Here is a 23,054-nt window from a genome sequence, read left to right as displayed (position 1 = left end):
AAAATACATATATTTATATTGATATATAAATATAGTACAAATATAAATACATATAGAAATATAGAAATATAAAATGTAAAAAATGATAGGCTCCCTTAAGCCTGCTCTTCATACCACTGTTAAATGTTTATAGTCTAGTGCATAGATTTAGTATTTTTTTAATAAAAATGAATCATACCTTTCATGCTGCAACTTGTTTGTTTTTTACATAAACGTATATCTTGGTTTTCTCTTTTTAAAACGATTGAAATCCACAGGAAGACTATAACAATCATTCATGTATCTCTGACATCTTCATATGTCATTATATATAAGACACGCCTTTTAACAGCTGCGAAGCCTTGTTGAGCCTTTGGAAAGCATTTCATATCTGTTCTAGTCGAGGCTGGCAGAACCCCTGGCAGGGAGTGAGGCTAGATGTTACTACCCCATTTCACAGATTAATAATAAATTGAGCTGGGACTAGAACCTGGCTCCTCTGTCCAGACTCAAGTTGAAAGCTCTTTTCACTGTCCCATACTGTCTCTTTGTAAACATCAGGGATTCAAGTGAGGGACTGAATTATGTGACTCAAATTCACATTGGTCAGCACTTTTTTTTTTTTCAGTTTTATCATAGTTTTTTTCTTTTTTTTTTGATGTGGACCATTTAATTAATTAATTAATTAATTTTGGCTGCACTGGGTCTTAGTTGTGGCACATCTTTGCTGCCGCATGTGGGATCTTTAGTTGCCTTATGCAGACTCTTAGTCGCAGCATGCATGCAGGATCTAGTTCCCCCACCAGGGATCGAACCTGGGCACCCTGCATTGGGAGTGGGGAGTCTTACCCACTGGTCCACCAGGGAAGTCCCTGGTCAGCACTTTTTGATCTCTAAAGAACTTCCTTCTTGTTAGAAGTAGAAGACGCATAAAAAAAGGATGTTTTCTGCCCTTGAGGAGAATCAAGTAGATATACATAGGGAAAAAGTCCTAGAACACTGTCAAAGCACTGACTGCTAAGGTGTAAGCAAGATGAAGTGAGTACTGAGAGAACTGATGTATCATACACATTTAGCCCCTGCAGCAATATTACCATTACAACGCTGAGATTCTTCGTCATTGTTTTTTTTGTTGTTTGTTTTTAAATAGTTTTCCCTGCTAGATTCTCAGCTCCTAAAAGAGGTTGATGATGATGAAGAAAACCAATAATAGAGAAGGATGAGTTAATAGAGTTCATCAGGAAAAAGCTAACTGGAAGACCCAAAGTTGTGAACTGAATTCTTTGGAGGAAGGGAAGAGAAGCAGAGCCAAGTGAACGTGTATGTTTGGGGAAGTAGTTAGTACTTACCGAATATAAGCCATTAAAAACTGCGAAATATCCCAGTGAATGAGTTTTCCTAGTTCTTCCCATCGTCACTCACAGCTTCCACCCCACCCCTCTACCCTCCATCCCCCATCAAGAAGATCCTCGTGTCTTCCTCAAACAATCCAACTGATGCAAGGAGCAAGGCTGGAAGGCAGCGAGAGCTGTAAGTCGCCACAGTACTCATGTCAGTGGCCCCGGAAAACTATATTTTTAAAGAATTCCATGAAAGGCTATACCCTTTTTTCCTAGTAACCCAAACCGCGAGTTTCCAAGTAAGTTCTTTTTGTTGTCTAACCTATTTCTCTTCTCTGCAAATTTAAACTCTTTCCGAGCTCTGAAGATAAAGGGGAGGAGAAGGAGGCAGGGGGCTGGCCTTCACAATAGCATTTAAGCCACACGTAGCTGAAGAAGTCGGCCCCGACTAGAAAATGTGGGAAAACCCGCTCTCCCAAAAGGCTTTAGCCCTCAGAGCGGCGGGACCCCCGCCGGCCGGCGTCACGTGAGGACGCAGCGCGGCGAGTAAACTACAACTCCCAGCGCGCCTCGCGGCCCGCCGGCGTTACGCAGCTCTCGCTGATTGGTCGCTGGGGATATTTGAAAGGAGGGGCTGGCGCGGAAAACGAAGGTTACATTTTGGATCCTTGCGGAGTACTCAGTCTAGTGGGTAAGTCCTGCCCCTGGGAAGAAGAACGGGCTCTGGGACCGGAAGGCCTGAGGTACTCGTGAACGTATGTATGCGCCGAGGTGAATGGGGCCCCAGCGCTGACTTGAGGAAGAGGCCGGGCGTCTCTACGAGGGAGGGTCGGGAGACCTCGGGACGTCCTGGTGGTGCTGAAGAGCTCGGTGGAGGCCTCCGGTGTGGGGCGTTGGTTAGTGGGACAGGTAGTGAGGCTGGGGATAGGCTGGGAGGAAGGAATAGCAGAAGCGTCGGTTTATAACGGGAGGCCGGCGTCTTGGCATGTACGTTTTTCCGGTAGGATTTCTGATGGGATTTTTTGCCCCCCCCCGCCTTCCGCGGCCTTCAGGCCCTTCTCCCGCCCTTTATTTAGCTCCTTTACAAATCTTCTCCGCCTTCCCTAATCCGTTTTCTTTCCCCTAGTCCCGCGGCACCATGAGGAGCTTCAAAGGAGTCAACTTTGGGACTCTGCTAAGAAGTCCAAAGGAGGCTGAAGAGCTGCTGCCTGACTTGAAGGTGGGAGTGCTGTCTGGCTGTGGATACACCCGGCTTACCAAGCTGAGCTGTTTTGTTTTTTGACTTATTTGAAGAGACAGATTAGTAGGAGATCCACTCTTGAGCAATCTCATTTCTAGTTCCTTACCCTGTCTTTTTTTTTCTCCTTTGGTAGCCTCATTCACATTTTCCTCTCCTCCTAGGAGTTCCTGTCCCAGCTTCCAGCTGATTTTCCCAGCTGCCGATCTGATGCCGAGAGGAGGCAAGCTTGTGATGCTATCCTGAGGGCTTGCAACCAGCAGCTGACTGTCAAGCTGGCTTGCCCTAGGCACCTGGGGAGCCTGCTGGAGCTGGCAGAGGTGGCTTGCGATGGCTACTTGATGTCTACACCCCAGCGCCCACCCCTCTACCTGGAACGAATTCTCTTCATCTTTCTGCGGAACACTGCTGCACAGGGAATCCCAGAGGCCACACTCCGAGTCGCTCAGCCCCTCCATACCTGCTTGGTGCAGTGTTCTCGACAAGCTGCTCCCCAGGACTATGACGCTGTGGCTCGGGGCAGCTTTTCTCTGCTTTGGAAGGGGGCAGAAGCCCTGGTGGAGCGGCAAGCTGCATTGTCAGCTCGGCTAAAGGCCTTGAGCTTTCTAGTACTCTTGGAGGATGAAAGTACCCCTTGTGAGGTTCCCCACTTTGCTTCTCTGACAGCCTGTCGAGTTGTAGCTGCCAATCAGCTATTTGATGCCAGTGGGCATGGTCTGAATGAAGCAGATGCTGATTTCCTAGATGACCTGCTCTCCAGGCATGTGATCAGAGCTTTGGTGGGAGAGGGAGAGGGCTCTCCTGGTCCTCTTTCCCCGCAGAGGGCCCTCTGTCTCTTGGAGCTCACCCTGGAACACTGCCGTCGCCTCTGCTGGGGCCACCACCACGCCAGAGCCACCAGGGCAGTGGAGAAGGCCTACAATTACCTAAGGAACACCAGTCTGGCCCCCAGCCTCCAGCTTTGCCAGCTGGCAGTTGAACTGCTGCAGGTTGGCGAGGGAGGACCCCAGGCAGTGGCCAAGCTTCTGATCAAGGCATCAGCTGTCCTGAAAAACAGCATGGAAGCACCGTCACCCGCACTGCGGGCATTGTGTGACAGCTGCCAGTTCTTCCTCTCAGTCCTGGAGCGAGGCACCAAGGGGCACTATGGACCTGATGCCATTCTGGGCCTCTTTGCTTTTCTTGGCAGCTACTGTTGCCTCATCCGGCAGCTGCAGGATGGTGTGAGTTAAGGACCTAGGGGTAGGGTGGGAATGTGGTTCTGTGGACTCTCCACTGGGCTAGGGTCTTTGGTAAGATCTGGAAGCCCTGGCTCCCGCCTTGGTAAGTTGCTCTCTGGACCATGCCTGCCAGCCAGCAAGCAGCCTAGTATACGCTGAGAGGGCAGTGGCCCATCCTGATGTCCTTCTTCCTACTCCCCGGGCTGTCTCAGCTCTCCAGGGCTCTGGGCCAGTCTTCAGCTTGGAGCTCCCTGTCCCTCAAACCAAGCTTCCCCTTCCTTCCTCAGGTCTGTGGGGACTCCTCCAAGCAACTGCAGGCTTTGGTTCAGATGCACTTTCAGGGACTTCACCTCTACACTACGGTGGTTTATGACTTTGCCCAAGGCTGTCAGGTACCATCTGGAATCAAAAAACCTGGACAGGTCCTAGGGTCTGGAGTTGCTTGACTGCCCTCAGCAGAGCTTTGGGGTTGCTTTGGCTTTGGGCCTGAGGTGGGGTGGACATCACCTTAGACCTATTACGTTTCCTCTCACCTTTTTTGTCCCTTCAGGAAGGTGATTTGGCTGACCTGGCCCAGCTAGTGGAAAGTTGCAAATCTACTGTTGTCTGGATGATGGAGGCCTTACAGGGCCTGTCAGGCCGAGAGCTGACTGACTACCTGGGGATGACTGGTTAGTGCCCTAGGGCCCAGATACAGGGTTCTTGGGAGGGTCATCGCTTGTTAGGCAGGCAAGTAACACTAGCTGGATAGTTCTGTGGGGCCTCCCTATGGCTTAGGGAGGCAGTGAGAAAGATATTTATGAGGATCTCTGTATTTAACAGGAGGAGAGAAGTGATGAGGCTCATTTATCCTAGCAGATGTGAATATTTTTCTCATTGACTTTGAAATCTGACTTGGTATTTGTTTCATGAAAATGTAGAACATTTATAACTTAAATTTTTTAAAACCAGGTAGAACATTCACATGATTCAAAATTCAAGTTGCACAAAAGGGCATACAGTGAGAAGTCCCTCTGCTGCTCCGAATCGTAGTCACCCAAGTCCCACTCTGCAGAGGCGGCTAATATAGTCAATTTCTTATGTATCCCTCTAGAGATATACTGTGTATAGCTACTATCTGTATATATACTATGTATATGTATATATTAACCAACAGGCATATATATTTCTTCCCACCCTTTTTATTGAAATATACATACAGGAAAATACTAAGATCATAAGCAGACAGCTTGATGGATTTTTACAAAGTGAGCATGGTTTGTAACCAACATCTAGGTCAAGTAACAGAGCATGACATAGACCCCTGAAAACCCCTGTTTGTGCCCGCTTCTGGTCCCCACACCCCAGCAGTAACCACTAACTATCCTAACAGCATCAATTAGTTTTACCTGTTTTGTATTTCATAATAAATTTTCCCCTCAGTTTTACAAAAAGCATACATAGCCCTTTAGTTTGAATTATATAAACCTAATGAGTTCAGTCACTAGAAGGTTTTGGAGAGTTTTTCATATTCATATTTTCAGGTTGAACCTGGCCACAGAGGTGAAAATGTCATCAGGAGTCACACAAATTAATAGTATGAAAATTCTTCCCACAGAGTATTGAAGACCAACTTTATTTTCTCCCAGCCATCTACATCGATAGCCAAGAAGCTGCCTAAACTAGAATTTAGGAAAATTGTATTCATTCAGTGAATATTTATTGAGTACCTACTATGTGCTAAGCACTGTTCTGAGTACTTAGATATGTCAGTAAATAAAACAAAGATCTTTGCTCTCATGGAGCCACATTCTGGTTGGGGGAGAAAGATCATAAACAGTAGAATAATTGAAGTACAACATGTTAGAAAGTGATCAGAAATATGGAGGGAAAGGAAAAGTAGAGCAGGATAAGAAAGGGAATTAGGAGGTCAGGGTAGGTGAGGGGGGGCAAATTACCATTTAAACAGGTGGTCAGGGACTTCCCTGGCGGTCCAGTGGTTGGAACTCCACGCTTCCAATGCAGGGGGTGCGGGTTCAAATCCCTAGTTGGGGAACTAAGATCCCACATGCCACGTGGCCAAAAAAAAAAAAAAAAATAGTGGTCAGGGTAGGCCTTTTGGAGAGGGTGACATGAGCACAGCCTGGAGGGTGTGAGGGAATTGACCATGTGGAAACCTGGGAAAGGACGTCCCCTGGCAGAGGAAACAGCCAGTGCCAAGGCCCTACAGCAGGAGAGGGGCTGGCGTGTTCAAGGACTAGCAGGGAGGCTAGTGTGGCTTCAGTGGAATGAGGGAAGGAGAGGGAAGTAAGGGATAGGCCAGAGCGTTTCCCCCAAAATGCTGACCTTTGGAGCAAGATGAAGACAGAGATTAGCATGTGAGGAGAGACGGGCCCTGTGTGGGAATGAGGACTTGGCTCTTGTAAACAAGTGCAGAGAGGCTGGCTGGTGTGGGGTTGCCTTCCTGGAGTGGAGGGCATGGGCTGACTTGGAGCATGAAGGAGAGAGCTGTCCCGTTCTCATTCCCTAGCGATGGGGGTTCCTGGCTGATCTGGGGACTGCTGAGCTGACCACAGGTTTAGCATCTCTCTGCTGCCCCTCCAACAGCAGAGGGCAGTGGAACCATTCCTGCAGTCAGCTGTCCTCTCTCTCCCCTGCAGCCTCTTACACCAGTAACCTGGCCTACAACTTCTATAGTCACAAGCTGTATGCCGAGGCCTGTGCCATCTCCGAGCCCCTCTGTCAGCACCTGGGCTTGGCAAAGCCAGACACCTATCCTGAGGTGCCTCCTGAGAAGGTATGAGGGCAGGAGGGAGGTTATATTGAAGGGAGGAGGGGGCTCAAGTAGCATGAAAGGGCCTGGCCAGGACCTTGCCTTGGAGTAGAGAGTTAGGAGCTGCATGTTGGCAGCAGTACCTGGGGTGGTGTTTCCCAGACCTCACTTGTACTGTTATTTACTTAATTTTTTTGATTGATTCACTTTTTTTTTTTTTTAAATCTCACCATGCCTTCATATTTACTTTTTTTTTTTTTTTTTTTGATTCACTTTTTATATTTAGCCTTGTCCTGGGCCAGTGGTTTTCAACTTGGCTAGACATTTAGAATCACCTGAGTGAACTAAAAAAAAAAAAATTCTAAAGCCTGTCCTAAGCTAATTGCTTCAGAATCTCTGGTGCTGGAGCCCAGGCATCTGGATTATTTTTTTAAAGTTCCTCTACGTGGTCCTTTGGGCAACCAGAGTGAGAACCACTGTCATAAAGCAAGAATACCCATGAAATGATGGGTTGGCTGGATTGGCAGGCAAGACGGGTCATAGAGGGCCTTGGGTTTCATTTGATGAGCCTCTCGATTTAAGTGGAGGCCTGGTATCGGATTGGTATCTTGGGCTTCTCGGCATCACTGTGGCGAATAAACAGAAGGAAAGGACAACACCAGGCACCCAGGTGGCTCTAGCAGCCCAGGCAGGAAAGGGTGGGCGTCTGAACTGAAACAGCTTCCCAAGGGATGGAAAGAAGTGGGTGCGTGCAAGAAGTCAAGGATTAACCTGGAAAGTGACTGGTGTGAGGGAGGGAGAAGGAAGAGGCCAAGATGGTCTCGCCTTTCCAACTCGGAGAAGGTGGTGATTTGCTGAGAAGCGTCAGGAGGAGGAGCAGTTTGCAGGGGTATGGGTGATGGGTATATGGGTGGGGTGGGTCGAAGCCTCAGGTTGAGAGCACCCAGATATTTAGTTCTTAGGTGTCTGCAGGGCGGGGTTGGGGGCAGGAGGACCCTGAGCACACACATCCGCCCCCATGGTACAGACTCCTTGCTTCCTTCTCCAGTTTGGTCTGTTTTCTTCCTCTGGTCAGTTGCACAGATGCTTCCGGCTGCACGTAGAGAGTTTGAAGAAACTGGGTAAACAGGCCCAGGGCTGCAAGATGGTGACTTTGTGGCTGGCAGCCCTGCAGCCCTGTGGCCCCAAACACATGACTGAGCCAGTCACCTTCTGGGTCCGGGTCAAGATGGATGCAGCCAGAGCTGGAGACAAGGAGCTACAGCTGAAGTGAGTTGGTGGGGAGGGGGACAACCATTTTTATCCCCTGGATAGGGCTGCTTTTGGCACTCATGGTCACATTCATCCTCATGTCTGAAAAAGGCACTGTTTCCTCCATTCATCATTATTGATTGAGTGCCGACTGTGTGCCAGCCACTGTGCTGGGTAGTGGGGGGACAGCGGCGACAGGCAATTGTTCTTGCTTTCACCACCGGAAACTGAGCTCTCAGCAAGCTGAGGCGGGGACTCCTTGGCCTGGGGCAGAGGCGCAGTGCTTCATGGGCTCCCCGGTGCTGAGCCTGCCCTCTCTCAGGACGCTGCGAGACAGCCTGAGTGGCTGGGACCCGGAGACCCTGGCCCTCCTGCTCAGGGAGGAGCTGCGGACCTACAAGGCGGTGCGGGCCGACACGGGGCAGGAACGTTTCAACGTCATCTGCGACCTGTTGGAGCTGAGCCCCGAGGAAACACCAGCCGGGGCCTGGGCCCGGGCCACCCACCTGGTGGAACTGGCTCAGGTGCTCTGCTATCACGACTTTGCCCAGCAGACCGACTGGTGAGGAGGAAGGTCTGGGAAGGCCACTCTTGCTTCTTGCCCTAGCTCCTCTTACCCTTCCTGGAGCCCGTTTCCCTCTCCACGTCCCTGAGCACTCCCTTTAGTTTGTGGTCATGGGAACTCAATTCAAAGGATGAGGCCAGCTGTGCTGCAGAAGGCCCTTCCCAGGACAGCGTGGCAGGTACTCACAGCAGCCTGGCTTAAGTGCGTCTTCTCCCTATAGCTCTGCCTTGGATGCCATCCGGGAAGCCCTGCAGCTTCTGGAGTCTGTGAGGCCCGAGGCCCAGGCCAAGGATCGGCTTCTGGATGATAAAGCACAGGCCCTGCTGTGGCTCTACATCTGTACCCTGGAGGCCAAGATGCAGGAGGTGAGCATGGTTGCTGTGGGGTTGAGCAGGACTGGATACAGGGTTTATTTTCCCTGGACCCCAGTAAGCTCGTGACAACCCTGTTTTTCACCCTGATCACCCCATCCAGGGTATTGAGCGGGATCGGAGAGCCCAGGCCCCTAGTAACCTGGAGGAGTTTGAAGTTAATGACCTGAACTATGAAGATAAACTCCAGGAAGATCGTTTCCTATGCAGTAACATTGCCTTCAACCTGGCTGCAGATGCTGGTGAGGGCCGTGAACGTAGTGTGGTGGGATAGGGCCTCCTCTGTGGCTTCCTACGGGTACCCCAGGTGTGAGAGAGGCTGCCCTGTGGAGTGGAAGGCGGGCACAAGGGCAGAGGCTGTTATGGGGAAGAGGACCATATTTCCCCAGATGCCCACACTGAGAGAATGGCTGGTCCCTTTCTTCTGACTTACAGCTCAGTCCACATGCCTGGACCAAGCCCTGGCCCTGTGGAAAGAGGTGCTTACAAAGGGGCAGGCCCCCGCTGTGCGGTGTCTTCAGCAGACAGCAGCCTCCCTGCAAATCCTAGCGGCCCTCTATCAGCTGGTGGCAAAGGTAACGGGGCAGGGTATTGACACAGGCCAGAAACTCAGCTCCTTCACCTTCTTTGGCCTGTGTCCCTGCTGAGAAGTCATGTCATCCAGTGTGGGCTCTGTCACCAATCTCCCTGAGTTAAATCCAGGCTCCAGCGTTTACTAGTACATGGCCTTAAGCAAGTTGCTTAACCTTCCAAGCCCATTTCCTTGTTTCTAAAATGAGGATAATAATAATACTAACTCATAGCCTTGTTAGCATTCAGTGAGATAATGCATGAAAGATGGTGTGTATAAACGGAATACTCAAACGTTAGCCATAATTATTAGTAATTATCAGATAATTTGAGACCTGTATACTCAGAAAAAGTACATAAATGCCTACAGATACAATTTAAAATTTTTACATGCAATGTCAGGTTTCAAGGACTCCCTGAAGCTCTTCCCTGGACCCCATATTAGGAACCTCTGGAAAAGGACATTGCACATAGAGGATCTTTGTTACTGTGGGCATTAGGTCATATTTCTAGCAGGAGGAGCCTGGGAATCTGCCTGAGCCCTTGATTTGAGTCTCGGCTCTACCACATACGTGTTATGTGAATTTAGACAAGCAGCTTAACATATGTTAACCTATTAGTTTCCTCATCTGTAAAATTAGGATTAGAGTTGCTATGAAAATAAAGTGAGCTGGCACAGTGCCTGGCACATAGCAAACGCTCAGGAAATCCTGGCTATTGAAGACAACTGGCGTGTGGGCTTTAAAACAAGTGAGGGGGTAGGAGGGTTTGCAGACGCCCTAGCTGCTCTCCTCTCTGGCTCCCTGAGGATGGCCAGTGGTTGCTCTGTCTGGGTGTCCACATTCCAACCAGGCCCTCAGGTCAGACCAAGGTCCCAAAGGGCTGGAGAGGAGCGGGTAGAAATGAAGGCTTGAGCGTGAGCTGGATAAATATGCTGCTCCTGGCCTCCCAGCCCCTGCAAGCTGTGGAGGTCCTCCTGCTCATACGGATCGTCTCCCAGAGACTGGAGGACCACGCAAAGGCAGCCGGCTCCTCCTGCCATGTCACCCAGCTCCTCCTGACACTCGGCTGTCCCAGCTATGCCCAGGTGAGTGCCCAGCCGCGCTAGCCTGGGGCTGCAGGGGGACCTGGCTTCGGTGACCCAGCTCTCCTCTGAGAAGATAGTCTACTGAAGGAGTGGCTTCTCTGCCTTCTGCGCCACATTTGGCTGAAGGATGGTGAAGTGTGGAGTGGTTGGGACGCAGCTGGGGGAGAGGAGGCATCTTTCTCCGTCTCACTGCCAAACCAACCATTCATTCAGTCTTACCTAGTCTGCACTGGCAATACGCTGCTAATCCTGGGTTTCCCAGCAATTTCTGTTGTCCTAGTTGATGCTTCTTGTTCACTTAGGGCTGTGACAATGTAACCTAACTGGTCTCCTGGCCTCCAGTTCCTCCCTTTTCCACTTCCGCTACTAGCAGGATCATGTTAGGCACAGATCTGATCTTATCTCTTTCCTGCTTAAAGGATTACATTGGCTTCTCCGCTACCTGAGGGATACTATCCAGATCCTTTACTCTGGATTGCACACCTTCTATATTCTGGTTCACTCTTTGTCTTGCCGCTCCACACCATGAACTTTATGCTAATCTGTACCACTTACTTTATATTCCTCGTACGTACCTCGCTGTCTTTGGTTGTGGTAGACCCTCCACCCTAAATGCACCCTCTCCCCAACTTTTTTTTCCTTCAGCAAACCCGTACTTTCTTTCCAAGGCCTAGCTCAATTGTCTCCTCCTTCATAAAGCATTTTGTATGTCCCCTTCTTCAAGGGCAAAATCAACCACTTTCCCTGGGTCCCCAACCACTAATGGCATTGTATCATGATTACGTAGGTATGCCCACGCCCCCCCGCCCCCTGCATTGCAAGCTATTGGATGGAAGGGCCTGCTTACTGCTTATCCAGCTTTGTCTCTCTAGCCTAGTGGTTAATGGAAAGGTACTAAATGAGCATTTTAGTGAGTGAGAGAATAATTACTACGTAGACTATAATATTTGAAATAATTTAATATTTAATGGGACAAGGTCAACATTTTGCTTGCGAATGCTTTAATCCGCTTTAATTTGAAGAGTCTGGCTGCCTCTCCTCACCAGCATGCTCACGCACCCCCAATTGCTTCCTCAGTTGTACCTGGAAGAGGCAGAATCAAGTCTGAAGCTTCTGGATCGCACCACAGATACATGCCTGCTCCTTTCCCTGACCTGTGACCTCCTGCGAAGTCGACTCTACTGTGCTTGCCAGAAGGTGCTTCTCACTTTCTTGATCCCCGAAGGTCTTGGGTACGGGAAGGATTTTAGGATTCTCCAGAGAGTCTGTCTGGCTCCTGAGGCTTCCCTGGAGCTGGGGAGAATGTTCGTGGCCCTGAGGAGCAGAACCATCTCGCCTTGCCCTCTCCCGTGGATTGTCCACCTGTGCTTCTCTAGGAGCCATTCCATCCTTTTCGTCCTCTTCCAGCTCCCTCTGGGGCAAGGGGGAAAGTCTGTCCCGTGACTAGAAACTGGGATGACACTGGCGCCCTCGACTGGAAATCCAGTGGGATCCAAAAGACTGGGCTTTCTCACACACTAGCTGTGTGACTTGGCTGAGTCTTATGCCCTTTCAGGCTCTGGTTTTCTCTCCAGCTTTTATCATCTGAAAAGCAGGGGGTTGGGCTACGTGATCTATGGAGGCACCTTGAGCTCTGAATTGCTGATCCTACCTCACTCACTGCTCTCCTCCGCCCCTTCCCCCTCCCCCCAGGTGGCTGAGGGTGCCTCTCTGCTGCTGTCTGTGCTTCAGGACCCTGCCCTCCAGAGGTCATCCAAGGCCTGGTACCTGCTGCGCGTCCAGGCCTTGCAGCTTGTGGCAGTCTACCTTAGCCTCTCATCAGACAGCCTCTCGGCCTCCCTGTGGGAGCAGCTCTGTGCCCAAGGTGAAAGAAGAGGGTGGATGGCCCTCCTTGTGTGGTTTGTGTGTTGTGTCCGCTGTCAGCTCTTCTCTGCCCTCGTCCCCTCTGCTGTGCAGCTGCGTGGATGAGCCTACCTAGAAGCTGCCCAGAGCAGGCCTGGGATAGCAAATGAGTTTCAGTTTGCTTGCTGACTCTAACTGACTGCTTAGTGACTGCCCTGAACACTACACTGACAAGGATTCTGAGACTCCATGTAGCCTCGGGGGAGAGAGTTCTGTGATTGATTAGCTCTATCTGCCTTAAGCGTGGAGGGAGAGGGTGAGAGCATGCTTTGCATTTGCTTTCTTAGTATTTGAAGGTGGTGGAAGTTCTGGCCATATCATCTCCCTTCTTGTCCCTCCCACCTTCCCCCTACACTTGCACAGGCTGGCAGACACCTGAGATAGCGCTCATCGACGCCCATAAGCTCCTCCGAAGCATCATCCTCCTGCTCATGGGCAGCGATGTGCTCTCGGTTCAAAAAACAGCTGTGGAGACACCATTTCTGGACTATGGTAAGTCCGAGGAGGAGAGCTAACATGGGAAGGAACAGGCTAGATGGCGGGGCTGGCAGTTTTGTCTGCAGAGGATCCAGGCTACAGGTCCTGGTTCCACATGATGATGGTCTCGTCTCTCTCCTTTGCTACAGGTGAAAATCTGGTACAAAAATGGCAGGTTCTTACTGAGGTGCTAAGCTGCTCGGAGAAGCTGGTCTCCCGCCTGGTCCACCTGGGTAGTGTGAGCGAAGCCAAAGCCTTTTGCTTGGAGGCCCTGAAACTTACAACAAAGCTGCAGATACCGCGCTGGTGAGTACAGGGCCCAAGAGGATGCCGATTCCCAAACCTGAGTGCCTACGACCTTGACCGTGGGTTCCCAAACTATTCCAAAGATTGACATGTTATATTTGGATGGGTTGGTGGAAGAATGCATTCCATGGCAAATAAGTGGGAAATGCTGAGTTAATCAAGATTAGATGTTTTTATTTCCTATAGGATTTATCATGTCCTCCAGTATGCTAACACACATTATCAATCTCCAGAAGGGAGATCTAGTATACAATGTTTCCCTAAATCTCTTTGCCCGGAGGATCCTTTTGGTGAGGAGGTTTGGGAAATCCTGTCCTCAGGCACAAGGGTGAGTTGGTTTGAGAGATGAGTGTAGAGGGTTTTCCTCAGTGCTTGAAGTCAGCCTTAGGAATTAAAGGCCTTCTGGACACTGGAAAAGACTGTGATGGCTCTGCCTGGGAAAGGGGCAGAAAGAAAGACTCTCCAGGAGGGCTTCCTTGGTGGCACAGTGGTTAAGAATCTGCCTGCCACTGCAAGGGACATGGGTTCGAGCCCTGGTCCAGGAAGATCCCACATGCTGCAGAGCAACTAAGCCCGTGCGCCACAACTACTGAGCCTGCGCTCTAGAGCCCGCAAGCCACAACCACTGAGCCCATGTGCCAAAAGTACTGAAGCCTGCGTGCCTAGAGCCTGTGCTCCGCAACAAGAGAAGCCATGACAATGAGAAGCCCGTGCACTGCAACGAAGAGTAGCCCCCGCTCACCGCAACTAGAGAAAGCCGGCGCACAGCAACAAAGACCCAACACAGCCAAAAATACAAACAAACAAATAAATAAATAAATTTATTTTTAAAAAAAAAGACGGGACTTCCCTTGTGGCGCAGTGGTTAAGAATCCGCCTGCCAGTGCAGGGGACACGGGTTCGAGCCCTGGTCCGGGATGATCCCACATGCCGCAGAGCAACAAAGCCCATGCGCCGCAACTACTGAGCCCGCGTGCCACAACTACCGATGCCCGTGCACCTAGAGCCCGTGCTCCGCAACAAGAGAAGCCACCGCAATGAGAAGCCCGCGCACCGCAACGAAGAGTAGCCCCCGTTCACTGCAACTGGAGAAAGCCCATGCGCAGCAACGAAGACCCAATGCAGCCAAAAATAAATAAATAAATTTATTTAAAAAAAAAAAAAAGACTCTCCAGGAAAACAAAGGATTCCACTAATGGGGCGTCATCTTCTCTCCCAACCAGGTGTGCCCTGTTCCTGGTGCTGAAGGGGGAGCTGGAGCTGGCGCGCAATGACATCGACCTCTGTCAGTCGGACCTGCAGCGGGTTCTGTTCTTGCTCGAGTCTTGCACAGGTGAGCAGCCAGGCCCCTACGCCCGTGGGCGGTGGTGAGAGTGATGCACGCACTGCAACACAGCTTTACATGTCAAGGTTAGGTTCTGTTCTAAATCAGACTTATTTCTGTCCCAGGGCAAAGCTCCCTTCACTTCAGTCAGACCATTGGTGTCCCTCCTTCAGATGGGCTGTCCAGGACTAACCTTACCTGCTTCTAGTTTTCAGTGCTAATATATATATATACACACACACACACATATATACGTATATATGTGTGTATATATATGTATATACACACACACATGTATAGACACATACTATATATATATATATATATATATATATATATATGTTTTTTTGTTTTTCTGTTTTTGTTTTTGTTTTTTTTTTTGCCTATGCCGTGCAGCTTGCGGGATCTTAGTTCCTGGAGCAGGGATTGAAGCCGGGCCCCTGCAGTGAAAGCACTGAGTCCTAACCACTGGACTGCCAGGGAATTCCCAGCACTAATATATTTTAATTTAAATAAAATTGAATATTCAGTGCCTTAGGTACTCGCCACACTTCCTGTGTTCAGTAGCCGCACGTGTGGCTACTGTATGGGGCAGCACAAATGTCGCATCCTCAGAAGGGTTTAAGCTAATAATAAAATATTGTATTTATGGTACTTTTTTTTTTTCCTTATCAACCACTTTTACCTGTAGTATTTCATTGGACCCACACAAAACCCTGGAAAGTTGAGTGGGAACGTAGAGTTTTTTCATTTGTAAACTTAGATAATTGAGAAATTCAATGTTGAGACCGGGATCACGGGGCTAGTCAGGGGCCAGAGACAGGATTAAGACTTGGGCCTCTGGGTGCCGGCCTTCTGGCCTGAGTCATGCAGCCTTCTGAGCTGCAGATATGGGGGCTCGGTGGTCTGTGCTGATGCATTGTTAGAAGGGAAGAAAATGTGGGCTTCCCTGGTGGCGCAGTGGTTGAGAATCTGCCTGCTAATGCAGGGGACACGGGTTCGAGCCCTGGTCTGGGAAGATCCCACATGCCGTGGAGCAACTAGGCCCGTGAGCCACAACTACTGAGCCTGCGCGTCTGGAGCCTGTGCTCCGCAAAAAGAGAGGCCACGATAGTGAGAGGCCCGCGCACCGCGATGAAGAGTGGCCCCCTCTTGCCGCAACTAGAGAAAGCCCTCGCACAGAAACGAAGACCCAACACAGCCAAAAATAAATTAATTTAAAAAAAAAAAAGAAGGGAAGAAAATGTTAGGATTTTATCAAAAAAATAGTAAGGATGCTAATATTTAGTATGTTAGTACAGTAATATATATGAAAAGTTAGTAAGTAAATAACATAGGTCGTTGGCCGCTGAGGTAGCTCAGGACACACTGGTATCATTTCTCCCAGTTTTGCAATTCTTCTTCCACTCTTTCCTCAGAGTTTGTCGGACTAGCGCAACACCCAGACTCTGTGAAGAAGGTCCATTTGCAGAAGGGGAAGCAGCGGGCCTGGGTGCCCCATCCTCCAGAGCTTCCAGAGGATGAGCTTGTTCTAAGAGGCCCTGCCCTGGAGCTGGTGGCCACTGTGGCCAAGGAGCCTGGCCCTGTAGCACCTTCTACTAACTCCTCCCCGATCCTGAAAACAAAGCCCCAGCCCAGCCCTGGCTTCCTGACCCATTTGCCCACTTGTGACTGCTCGCTCTGCGCCAGCCCTGTCCTCTCAGCAGTCTGTCTGCGCTGGGCGTTGATCACAGCGGGGGCGAGGCTGGCCATAGGCCATCAGGCCCAGGGCCTGGATCTGCTGCAGGTTGTCCTGAAGTGTTGTGCCGCAGCCAGTGAGCGCCTCACCCAAGCTCTACAAGCTTCCCTGAATCACAAAGCACCCCCCTCTCCTGTCCTGGGCCTCTTCGATGAGATCTCAGCTCAGGCATATGCACAGCTGGCACTGGAGGGACTGAGCCAGCTGTCAAACAAGAGCCTGGGGAAGGTCCTGGAGTCGGGGCTAAAGTTTGTGGCGGCTCGGATACCCCACCTGGAGCCCTGGCGAGCCAACCTGCTCTTGGTTCGGGCCCTTGCAAAGCTGGCTGGCCTCAGCTGCTGCACTCCCCGACTTTTTGCGAGCTCCTGGGGCTGGCAGCCACCATCAGTAAAGACCCCTGCAGGCTCAGAACCCTCTAAGCCTTGGAGCCAGAAACATTGCAGACAAAGACGCCAGCAAGAGGTCTCTGCTACCCTGCCGCTCTCAAATACCTCTATGAAAGGTCTGGAAGGTGGAGGACCACCCTGTACACCTAAGCCCCCAGGCCGGGTCAGGCAGGCTGGCCCTCATGTCCCCTTCACCGTGTTTGAGGAAGTCTTCCTTACAAAGAGCAAGCCTGAGGTTCCCAAGGCCCCCAGGGTACAACAGAGGGTCCAGACACGCCTCAAGGTGAGATGGGACTGTGGCTAGGTGGTACTGGTGTTGAGTGGGGGTGATCCTGGAGAAGAGTTCTGCAGAGCAGGTGTCTCTGGAATAGCTTCCTAGGGCTGGGGGGGGACCTTAAGCTCTCCTGTTACTGCAGGACCCCTACATCTTCCACAGCAAGACCTAGTTCAAGTCCATCTTTGTTTCAGACAGAAGGGACTTTTCTTCACTCTATACGGTTCCTTTCCCTTTTCATCCTTCCTCCTTATCTTCTGTTCCTTCCTCCTCTCCCTCCTTCCACACCCCAGAGTTACTGCCCCTGATTGAGTGTGGCCTAATACCTGGGAGGTTGATTCTTAAATCTTCCCCAAGGGCCTCTGTGATGGCGCCTCCACAGCGCCACCTGCTGGTGGACAATGTCTTGTCACTTGGCCCTTCTCCCTTTCCCACCATCCTAGGTGAACTTCAGTGATGACAGTGACCTGGAAGACCCTGTCTCAGTTGAGGCACGGCTTGCAGAGGGGCCCAAGGGACGGGGCACTGCTTCCCGGGGCTGGGGCCGGGGCCGGGGCCGGGCCAGGAAGGGCCCGAGCATGAAGACAAACGCGGTGGCCGCCCCAGGCAGTGCCCCTGGGCACCCTGGCCTCAGTGGCAGAAGCCGGAGGGTCAAGAAGCTGGCATCAGGACATTGTGAGGAGCTGGGCCCCGAGATGATGAGGACCATCCTTGAGGAGGAACTGACTGACAAGCAGATGGAAATGAGCTTTGAGATCCTCAGGGGCTCTGATGGGGAAGACTCAGCCTCAGGTGTGATGGCAAGGGTGGAAGATAGAGGTCCATGTTTTTTCGGGGTTGCCCTGGGGCCAAAACGTGAGAAATAACTGGTGCCAAAGATGGAACAGGAAGAAATTCTTTTGCTGGCTCTGGGACCAGACCCTAGAAGGGAGAGCAAAGGGGATGGCAGGAAGAGGGAACTCTACAGAAAAGTCGTGTTGTCTGCCCAGGTGGGAAGACCCCAGCTCCAGGGCTCGATTCAGCCATAGGAGAATGTGAGGTGTTGAGACGGGATGCCAGCAAAGAGGAGCTGCCCGTCCGGGGCCCAGACAAGGAGAGAGACAAGGATCTTGGTCCTCGGCTCCGACTCCCCTCGGCCCCCGTAGCCGTCAGTAAGTATGCTGACCACAAAGGTGTGATCACTTGATCCCAGTGCCTTTCCATACTGTCCTTGGTTCTGGTTTTGGACCATCTGGATCTGGTAGCCTTTGAACCTGGGTTTGAATCCCAGCACTCTCTCTGCTAGCTGAACTCTAGTCACTCCACCTCTCTGAGCTTCAGTTTACTTAACTGTAAGGTGGAATTTGGGGAGGATGGAGAGAGTTGATGCATGTAAACTGCATAGCTCCCCACTTGGCACACTGCCCTTCATAAATGGTAGCTGCTGTTTTCCACATGGGAGAATAGATAGACACTCATTCTTGGAAAGTTCCTATCAGGAAGTTGGGGATTCATCTGTGTCTTGACCTTCCTCTAGGTCTGTCTATCCTGGATTCCATCTGTGACTCACTAAGCATTGCTTTCCGTGGGGTCAGTCACTGCCCTCCTAGTGGGCTCTACGCTCACCTCTGCCGCCTCCTGGCCTTGTGCCTGGGCCACCGGGATCCCTATGCCACTGCCTGCCTTGTCACCGAGTCTGTCTCCATCACCTGTCGCCACCAGCTGCTCATCCACCTCCACAGGCAGCTCAGGTGAGTGCCCACCATCCCTAAGGCTTGTGCTGGGACAGACTGGGGGGAGTGGTCCAGACTTTGAAGGAGGCAGAACTCACCCCCGCTTGTGTTGCCTGCAGCAAGGCCCAGAAGCGCCGAGGATCGCTTGAAATAGCAGACCAGCTGCAGGGGCTGAACCTCCAGGAGAGGCCTGGAGACATACCCCTGGCCCGCATCCAGCGCCTCTTTTCCTTCAGAGCGTTGGGATCTAGCCACTTCCCCCAGCCTGAGGAGGAGAGTTTCCGGGAGCGCCTGGCTCTGATCCCCAGTGGTATGGCGGCAGGCATCAGTGCCTCTGCTGTTCTTTTATTCATCTTCTTAGGGAAGAGTTGGGTGAAGGAGTTTAAGGCATTAGTTAGTTCACACACAGATTTATGATCCTTATGGAAGGCCATGTCATACTTTTCCATTGATTAGACATTTTGTAACTCTCACCAAACAGACATACCTTAAATCTAGAAGTCTTTCTTTTTTTTTTTTTTTAATCTCAATTTGAGTTACCAGCAAATTCAGTGTCTTTCTTTCTTTAGGGGTAAGTAAGTTCAGGTGTCCAGGGTCTTCCCATGCTAACATGAAACATGTTCACGGATGATTTGAGTGCCTCACTGTATGTGGGGGGCGGTGGCGGGGAGAGGCTGTTAGTTTCTGTAGGGACACAAATAAATACAAAACATGGTCTCTGTCTACAGGGAGCTGTTAGGGTAAGGGAGAGCACCTTTGAACTCCAGTGGCCAGGGAAGTCTTCTAGGAGTTGTCTTGAGTGATGGACAGGGATTGCATGCAGAAGACAGGGAAAGGAATTCTTGGTAACAGCTGAAATAACTCTGGGCACGTCCTGTGTGTCAGGGGTGACCGTGTGTGTGTTGGCCCTGGCCACCCTGCAGCCTGGAACCATGGGTAACACCCTCCTGCTGACCCGGCTGGAAAAAGACAATCCCCCAGTCACCGTGCAGATCCCCACTGCCCAGAACAAGGTAGGTTTTCTGGGCTGGGGAGCAAAGTTGGGCTGGGGCAGGCTTCTGGTCAAGCTGTGGCTGGGGGATGGAGAGATGGTGGTCACGTGGACAAGCAGAACTCTTACAACCCCATCGCCCTCAGCTTTCTGTGAGTTCGGCCCTGAAAGAGTTTGACGCCATCCAGAAGGAACAGAAAGAGAACAGCAGCTGTACTGACAAGCGAGAATGGTGGACGGGGCGGCTGGAACTGGACCGTAGGATGGAGGTGTGTGTCCCCAGCGTGGGGTGGGGTCTGGCCTGCCCTAGGAATATCTTCTCTCTCAGGGGTCCCAGGTTCTTGCTGAGCCACCTCAAGTCCTTTCTGGAAGTGTAGGCCTAAATAAAAAATTCTGTCACTTGGGAAGCACTTTAAACAAGAGTCTGAGACTGGAAGGGGTTATGGCAACGGAATGTTTAAAGATAAGTACAAAAAAAGAAGTTAAGCCCAAGTATCAGCCTCCCGACCACAGCTTTCATTTCATTTTCTGGCTTTAGCTTTTGCCCACCTGTTCGTATTTGTCAAAACCTAGTGATTTATTACAAATCATCTTTTTTTTTTAAAGATATATATATATATATTATTTATTTTTATTTTTATTTTTTGGCTGTGTTGGGTCTTCATTGCTGCATGCGGGCCTTCTGTAGTTGTGGAGAGCGGGGGCTACTCTTCGTTGTGCTGCACGGGCTTCTCGTTGCAGTGGCTTCTCGTTGCGGAGCACGGGCTCTAGGCGTGTGGGCTTCAGTAGTTGTGGCACGCGGGCTCAGTAGTTTTGGCTCGCGGGCTCTGGAGCGCAGGCTCAGTAGTTGTGGTGCACGGGCTTAGTTGCTCCGCGGCATGTGGGATCTTCCCGGACCAGGGCTCGAACCCGTGTCCCCTGCATTGGCAGGCAGATTCTTAACCGCTGCGCCACCAGGGAAGTCCCCCTACAAATCCTCTTATCTGTACTCCCCCAGAGTCTCAGCAAATGAAAAATGTTTCTCGCTTCTTGCCTTTTTTGACTGGCAGTAGGATAAGTAAGACACATCCACTTACTGGAAGACCCATCTCCTCGTCTCCAAAATGTCGGTGCCTGTGGGGAAAGAAACTCCGCTTCCTCTCTGACTGACAGTTCTGTTCTGCATTCAGGTTCTCACCACTTCCCTAGAGAAGTATGTGCTGGGCTGCTGGCGGGGGCTGTTGCTGCCATCCAGTGAGGACCCCGGCCCTGCCCAGGAGGCCTCCTGTCTACAAGAATTGCTGCAGGAATGTGGCTGGAAATATCCTGACCCCACTCTGCTGAAAGTGAGTTGAGCAATCAGGGAAGGGGAAGAAGGTAGCCTTAACTTTCCCACCTGCCACTGAGGGTGGAGATGGGAGCTATGGTACTCAGTGACCACTGTTCCCCCGCAGATCATGCTCAGCGGTGCCAGTACCCTCACCCCACAGGACGTTCAGGCCCTGGCTTATGGGCTGTGCCCAGCCCGGCCAGAACGAGCCCAGGAGCTCCTGAGTGAGGCAGTAGAGCGTCTACAGGGTCAGACGGTACCAAGCAGTAGGCATCTTGTCTTGGTGCTGGACAAGGTAAGGAGCCAGGGGCCGGAGGGGCAGCACCTGGTGGGCAGTGGGCAGCTACTCGCCGCCATGCCCCTTCTGACTCCTGTGTACCCCTGGCTCAGGACAGTAACCTCTGAGTGCTCTTTGCCCAGGACCTACAGAAGCTCCCGTGGGAGAGCATGCCCAGCCTCCGGGCCCTGCCTGTCACTCGGCTGCCCTCCTTCCGATTCCTACTCAGCTACTCCATCATCAAAGAGGTGCGGGGTTCAGGGAGTGGGGACTGGGGGTGATTGGTGATGGGGCAAGAAAAGGTAGAGAAACCTGGGAAGAGAAGAAGGAGGTCTTAGGAATGGATCAGCTGTGGAAAGGGGCTTGGGGTTTGTGGGAGCTTGGGCCCTTGGGCCAGACCAGGATCCTGATGACCACTGTCTCCCCATCAGTCCGGGGCCTCGTCGGTGCTGAGCCAAGGGGTGGATCCTCGCAGTGCCTTCTACGTCCTGAATCCCCACAATAACCTGTCAAGCACAGAGGAGCAATTCCGAGCCCATTTTAGCAGGTCAGGGGGAGAAGAGTAAGAAGTGGGGTGGGGAAGGGTAGCACAACACAGGGGCAAATGTCCTTTTCTCCAGAATCAAATGTTGCAGCCCACGTTCTCCCTAGTGTTCCTTCTGCCCTCTTTGCCCCATAACCCTTCTTACTCCTACCTTTTCCCTGTAGTGAAGCTGGCTGGAAAGGGGTGGTCGGGGAGGTGCCGAGCCCGGAACAGGTGCAGGCGGCCCTAACGGAGCATGACTTGTACATGTGAGTGCTCAGGGCAGGGAGGTGGGGAGAGGGACAGTCCCAGAGGGTGGGTATCACCACGGTTTGCTCTGGGGCTTTGGAGCCCCTGACTGACTCAGGACACCTCTGGAGACACAGCAGAGGCCTGGCCCTGCTAGGTCAGGCTCATCTCGCCTCCTTCTGCCACAGCTATGCAGGGCATGGGGCCGGTGCCCGCTTCCTGGACGGGCAGGCTGTCCTGCGGCTGAGCTGCCGGGCGGTGGCCCTGCTGTTTGGCTGCAGCAGTGCAGCCCTGGCTGTGCATGGAAACCTGGAGGGTGCTGGCATCGTGCTCAAGTATATCATGGCTGGCTGGTGAGTCTTGAGGGGCAAAGTCCATCCTAGGTCCCCATCCCAAGTGCTTTCCCAGGTCTGAACCCTAAATCCTTCCTCTTTTGTGCCCCACCTCCTTCCTCCCACCCTACTTCCCTGGCATACCTGGGCCCTTAACCCTTTGCCATCCTCTATCCTCCTCCTGGAACTATGGGTCAAGGGACTTCCTCACTGGCTCAATCCCTCTCAACTCACTCACCACCACCACCACCACCACCACCAGTCGTGTTTTCCTAGGTGTTCTGTTTTAGACCCTTACTTTGTATTTCTTCCTTCTCTTTTCCCAGCCCCCTGTTTGTAGGTAACCTCTGGGATGTGACTGACCGTGACATTGACCGCTACACAGAGGCTTTGCTGCAGGGCTGGCTTGGAGCAGGCCCAGGAGCCCCACTTCTGTACTACGTCAGCCAGGCCCGCCAGGCTCCCCGACTCAAGTATCTTATTGGGGCTGCACCTGTAGCCTATGGCTTGCCTGTCTCCCTGCAGTGACCCCTTGGAGCTCTCCTGTTGCTGATAGAAGCCATGTGACTGTTCTACCTCCAAACTTAGATTTGGCCCTTACGATAAATATTTTAAATGATTTTCCCCAGTGTTTTATATGAAACATTTCCTTTTGATTTAATTTTTAATATAATAAAGATACATCACTTAAACTCTGTTTTGTGTAGTTCCTCTGACAACATTTAAAGATAAGACTATTGCCGGCTTCCTACTGTGTGGTACTATAAATAGATAAGAATAGCTTGCAGGAGTTCAAGTCTGAGAGTGTTGGGAAGAAAGGCAAAACCAACAGACAAAGCTGGGCCTGTCTTGGTCTCAGCAGACAAAGCTGAAGGAGAGAGG

General features: G+C 51.3%; 1 protein-coding gene across 1 annotated transcript; it reads left to right on the top strand.

Annotated features, from left to right (window-relative positions):
* The first annotated feature begins 2,457 nt into the window (after positions 1-2,457).
* Positions 2,458-22,793, top strand: ESPL1 (extra spindle pole bodies like 1, separase). Its single transcript, XM_061204761.1, has 30 exons — positions 2,458-2,538; positions 2,721-3,779; positions 4,064-4,168; positions 4,327-4,447; positions 6,416-6,552; positions 7,604-7,797; positions 8,102-8,341; positions 8,565-8,709; positions 8,819-8,957; positions 9,151-9,290; positions 10,238-10,372; positions 11,450-11,569; positions 12,065-12,236; positions 12,638-12,766; positions 12,901-13,057; positions 14,281-14,390; positions 15,800-16,788; positions 17,223-17,571; positions 17,769-17,930; positions 18,296-18,509; positions 18,611-18,801; positions 19,377-19,504; positions 19,629-19,751; positions 20,652-20,807; positions 20,916-21,086; positions 21,212-21,316; positions 21,500-21,615; positions 21,777-21,860; positions 22,029-22,193; positions 22,499-22,793. Exons 1-30 carry the CDS (start codon positions 2,458-2,460, stop codon positions 22,698-22,700), a joined length of 6,339 nt encoding a protein of 2,112 aa, XP_061060744.1. The 3' UTR covers positions 22,701-22,793.
* Positions 22,794-23,054: the final 261 nt, after the last annotated feature.

This window comes from Eubalaena glacialis, chromosome 11 (assembly GCF_028564815.1).
Source record: "Eubalaena glacialis isolate mEubGla1 chromosome 11, mEubGla1.1.hap2.+ XY, whole genome shotgun sequence".
NCBI classification, from domain to species: domain Eukaryota; kingdom Metazoa; phylum Chordata; class Mammalia; order Artiodactyla; family Balaenidae; genus Eubalaena; species Eubalaena glacialis.
This window is presented reverse-complemented; position numbering and strand designations above follow the sequence as displayed.

What these genes read in the sequence shown, in the direction of transcription:
- ESPL1 (XM_061204761.1), top strand. Translation starts at nt 2,458, where the DNA reads ATGAGGAGCTTCAAAGGAGTCAACTTTGGGACTCTGCTAAGAAGTCCA. An exon ending in CTGAGGTGCCTCCTGAGAAG is followed by an intron (nt 6,553 to 7,603) that starts GTATGAGGGCAG and finishes TCCTCTGGTCAG; the next exon opens with TTGCACAGATGCTTCCGGCT. An exon ending in TGGGGAAGACTCAGCCTCAG is followed by an intron (nt 17,572 to 17,768) that starts GTGTGATGGCAA and finishes TTGTCTGCCCAG; the next exon opens with GTGGGAAGACCCCAGCTCCA.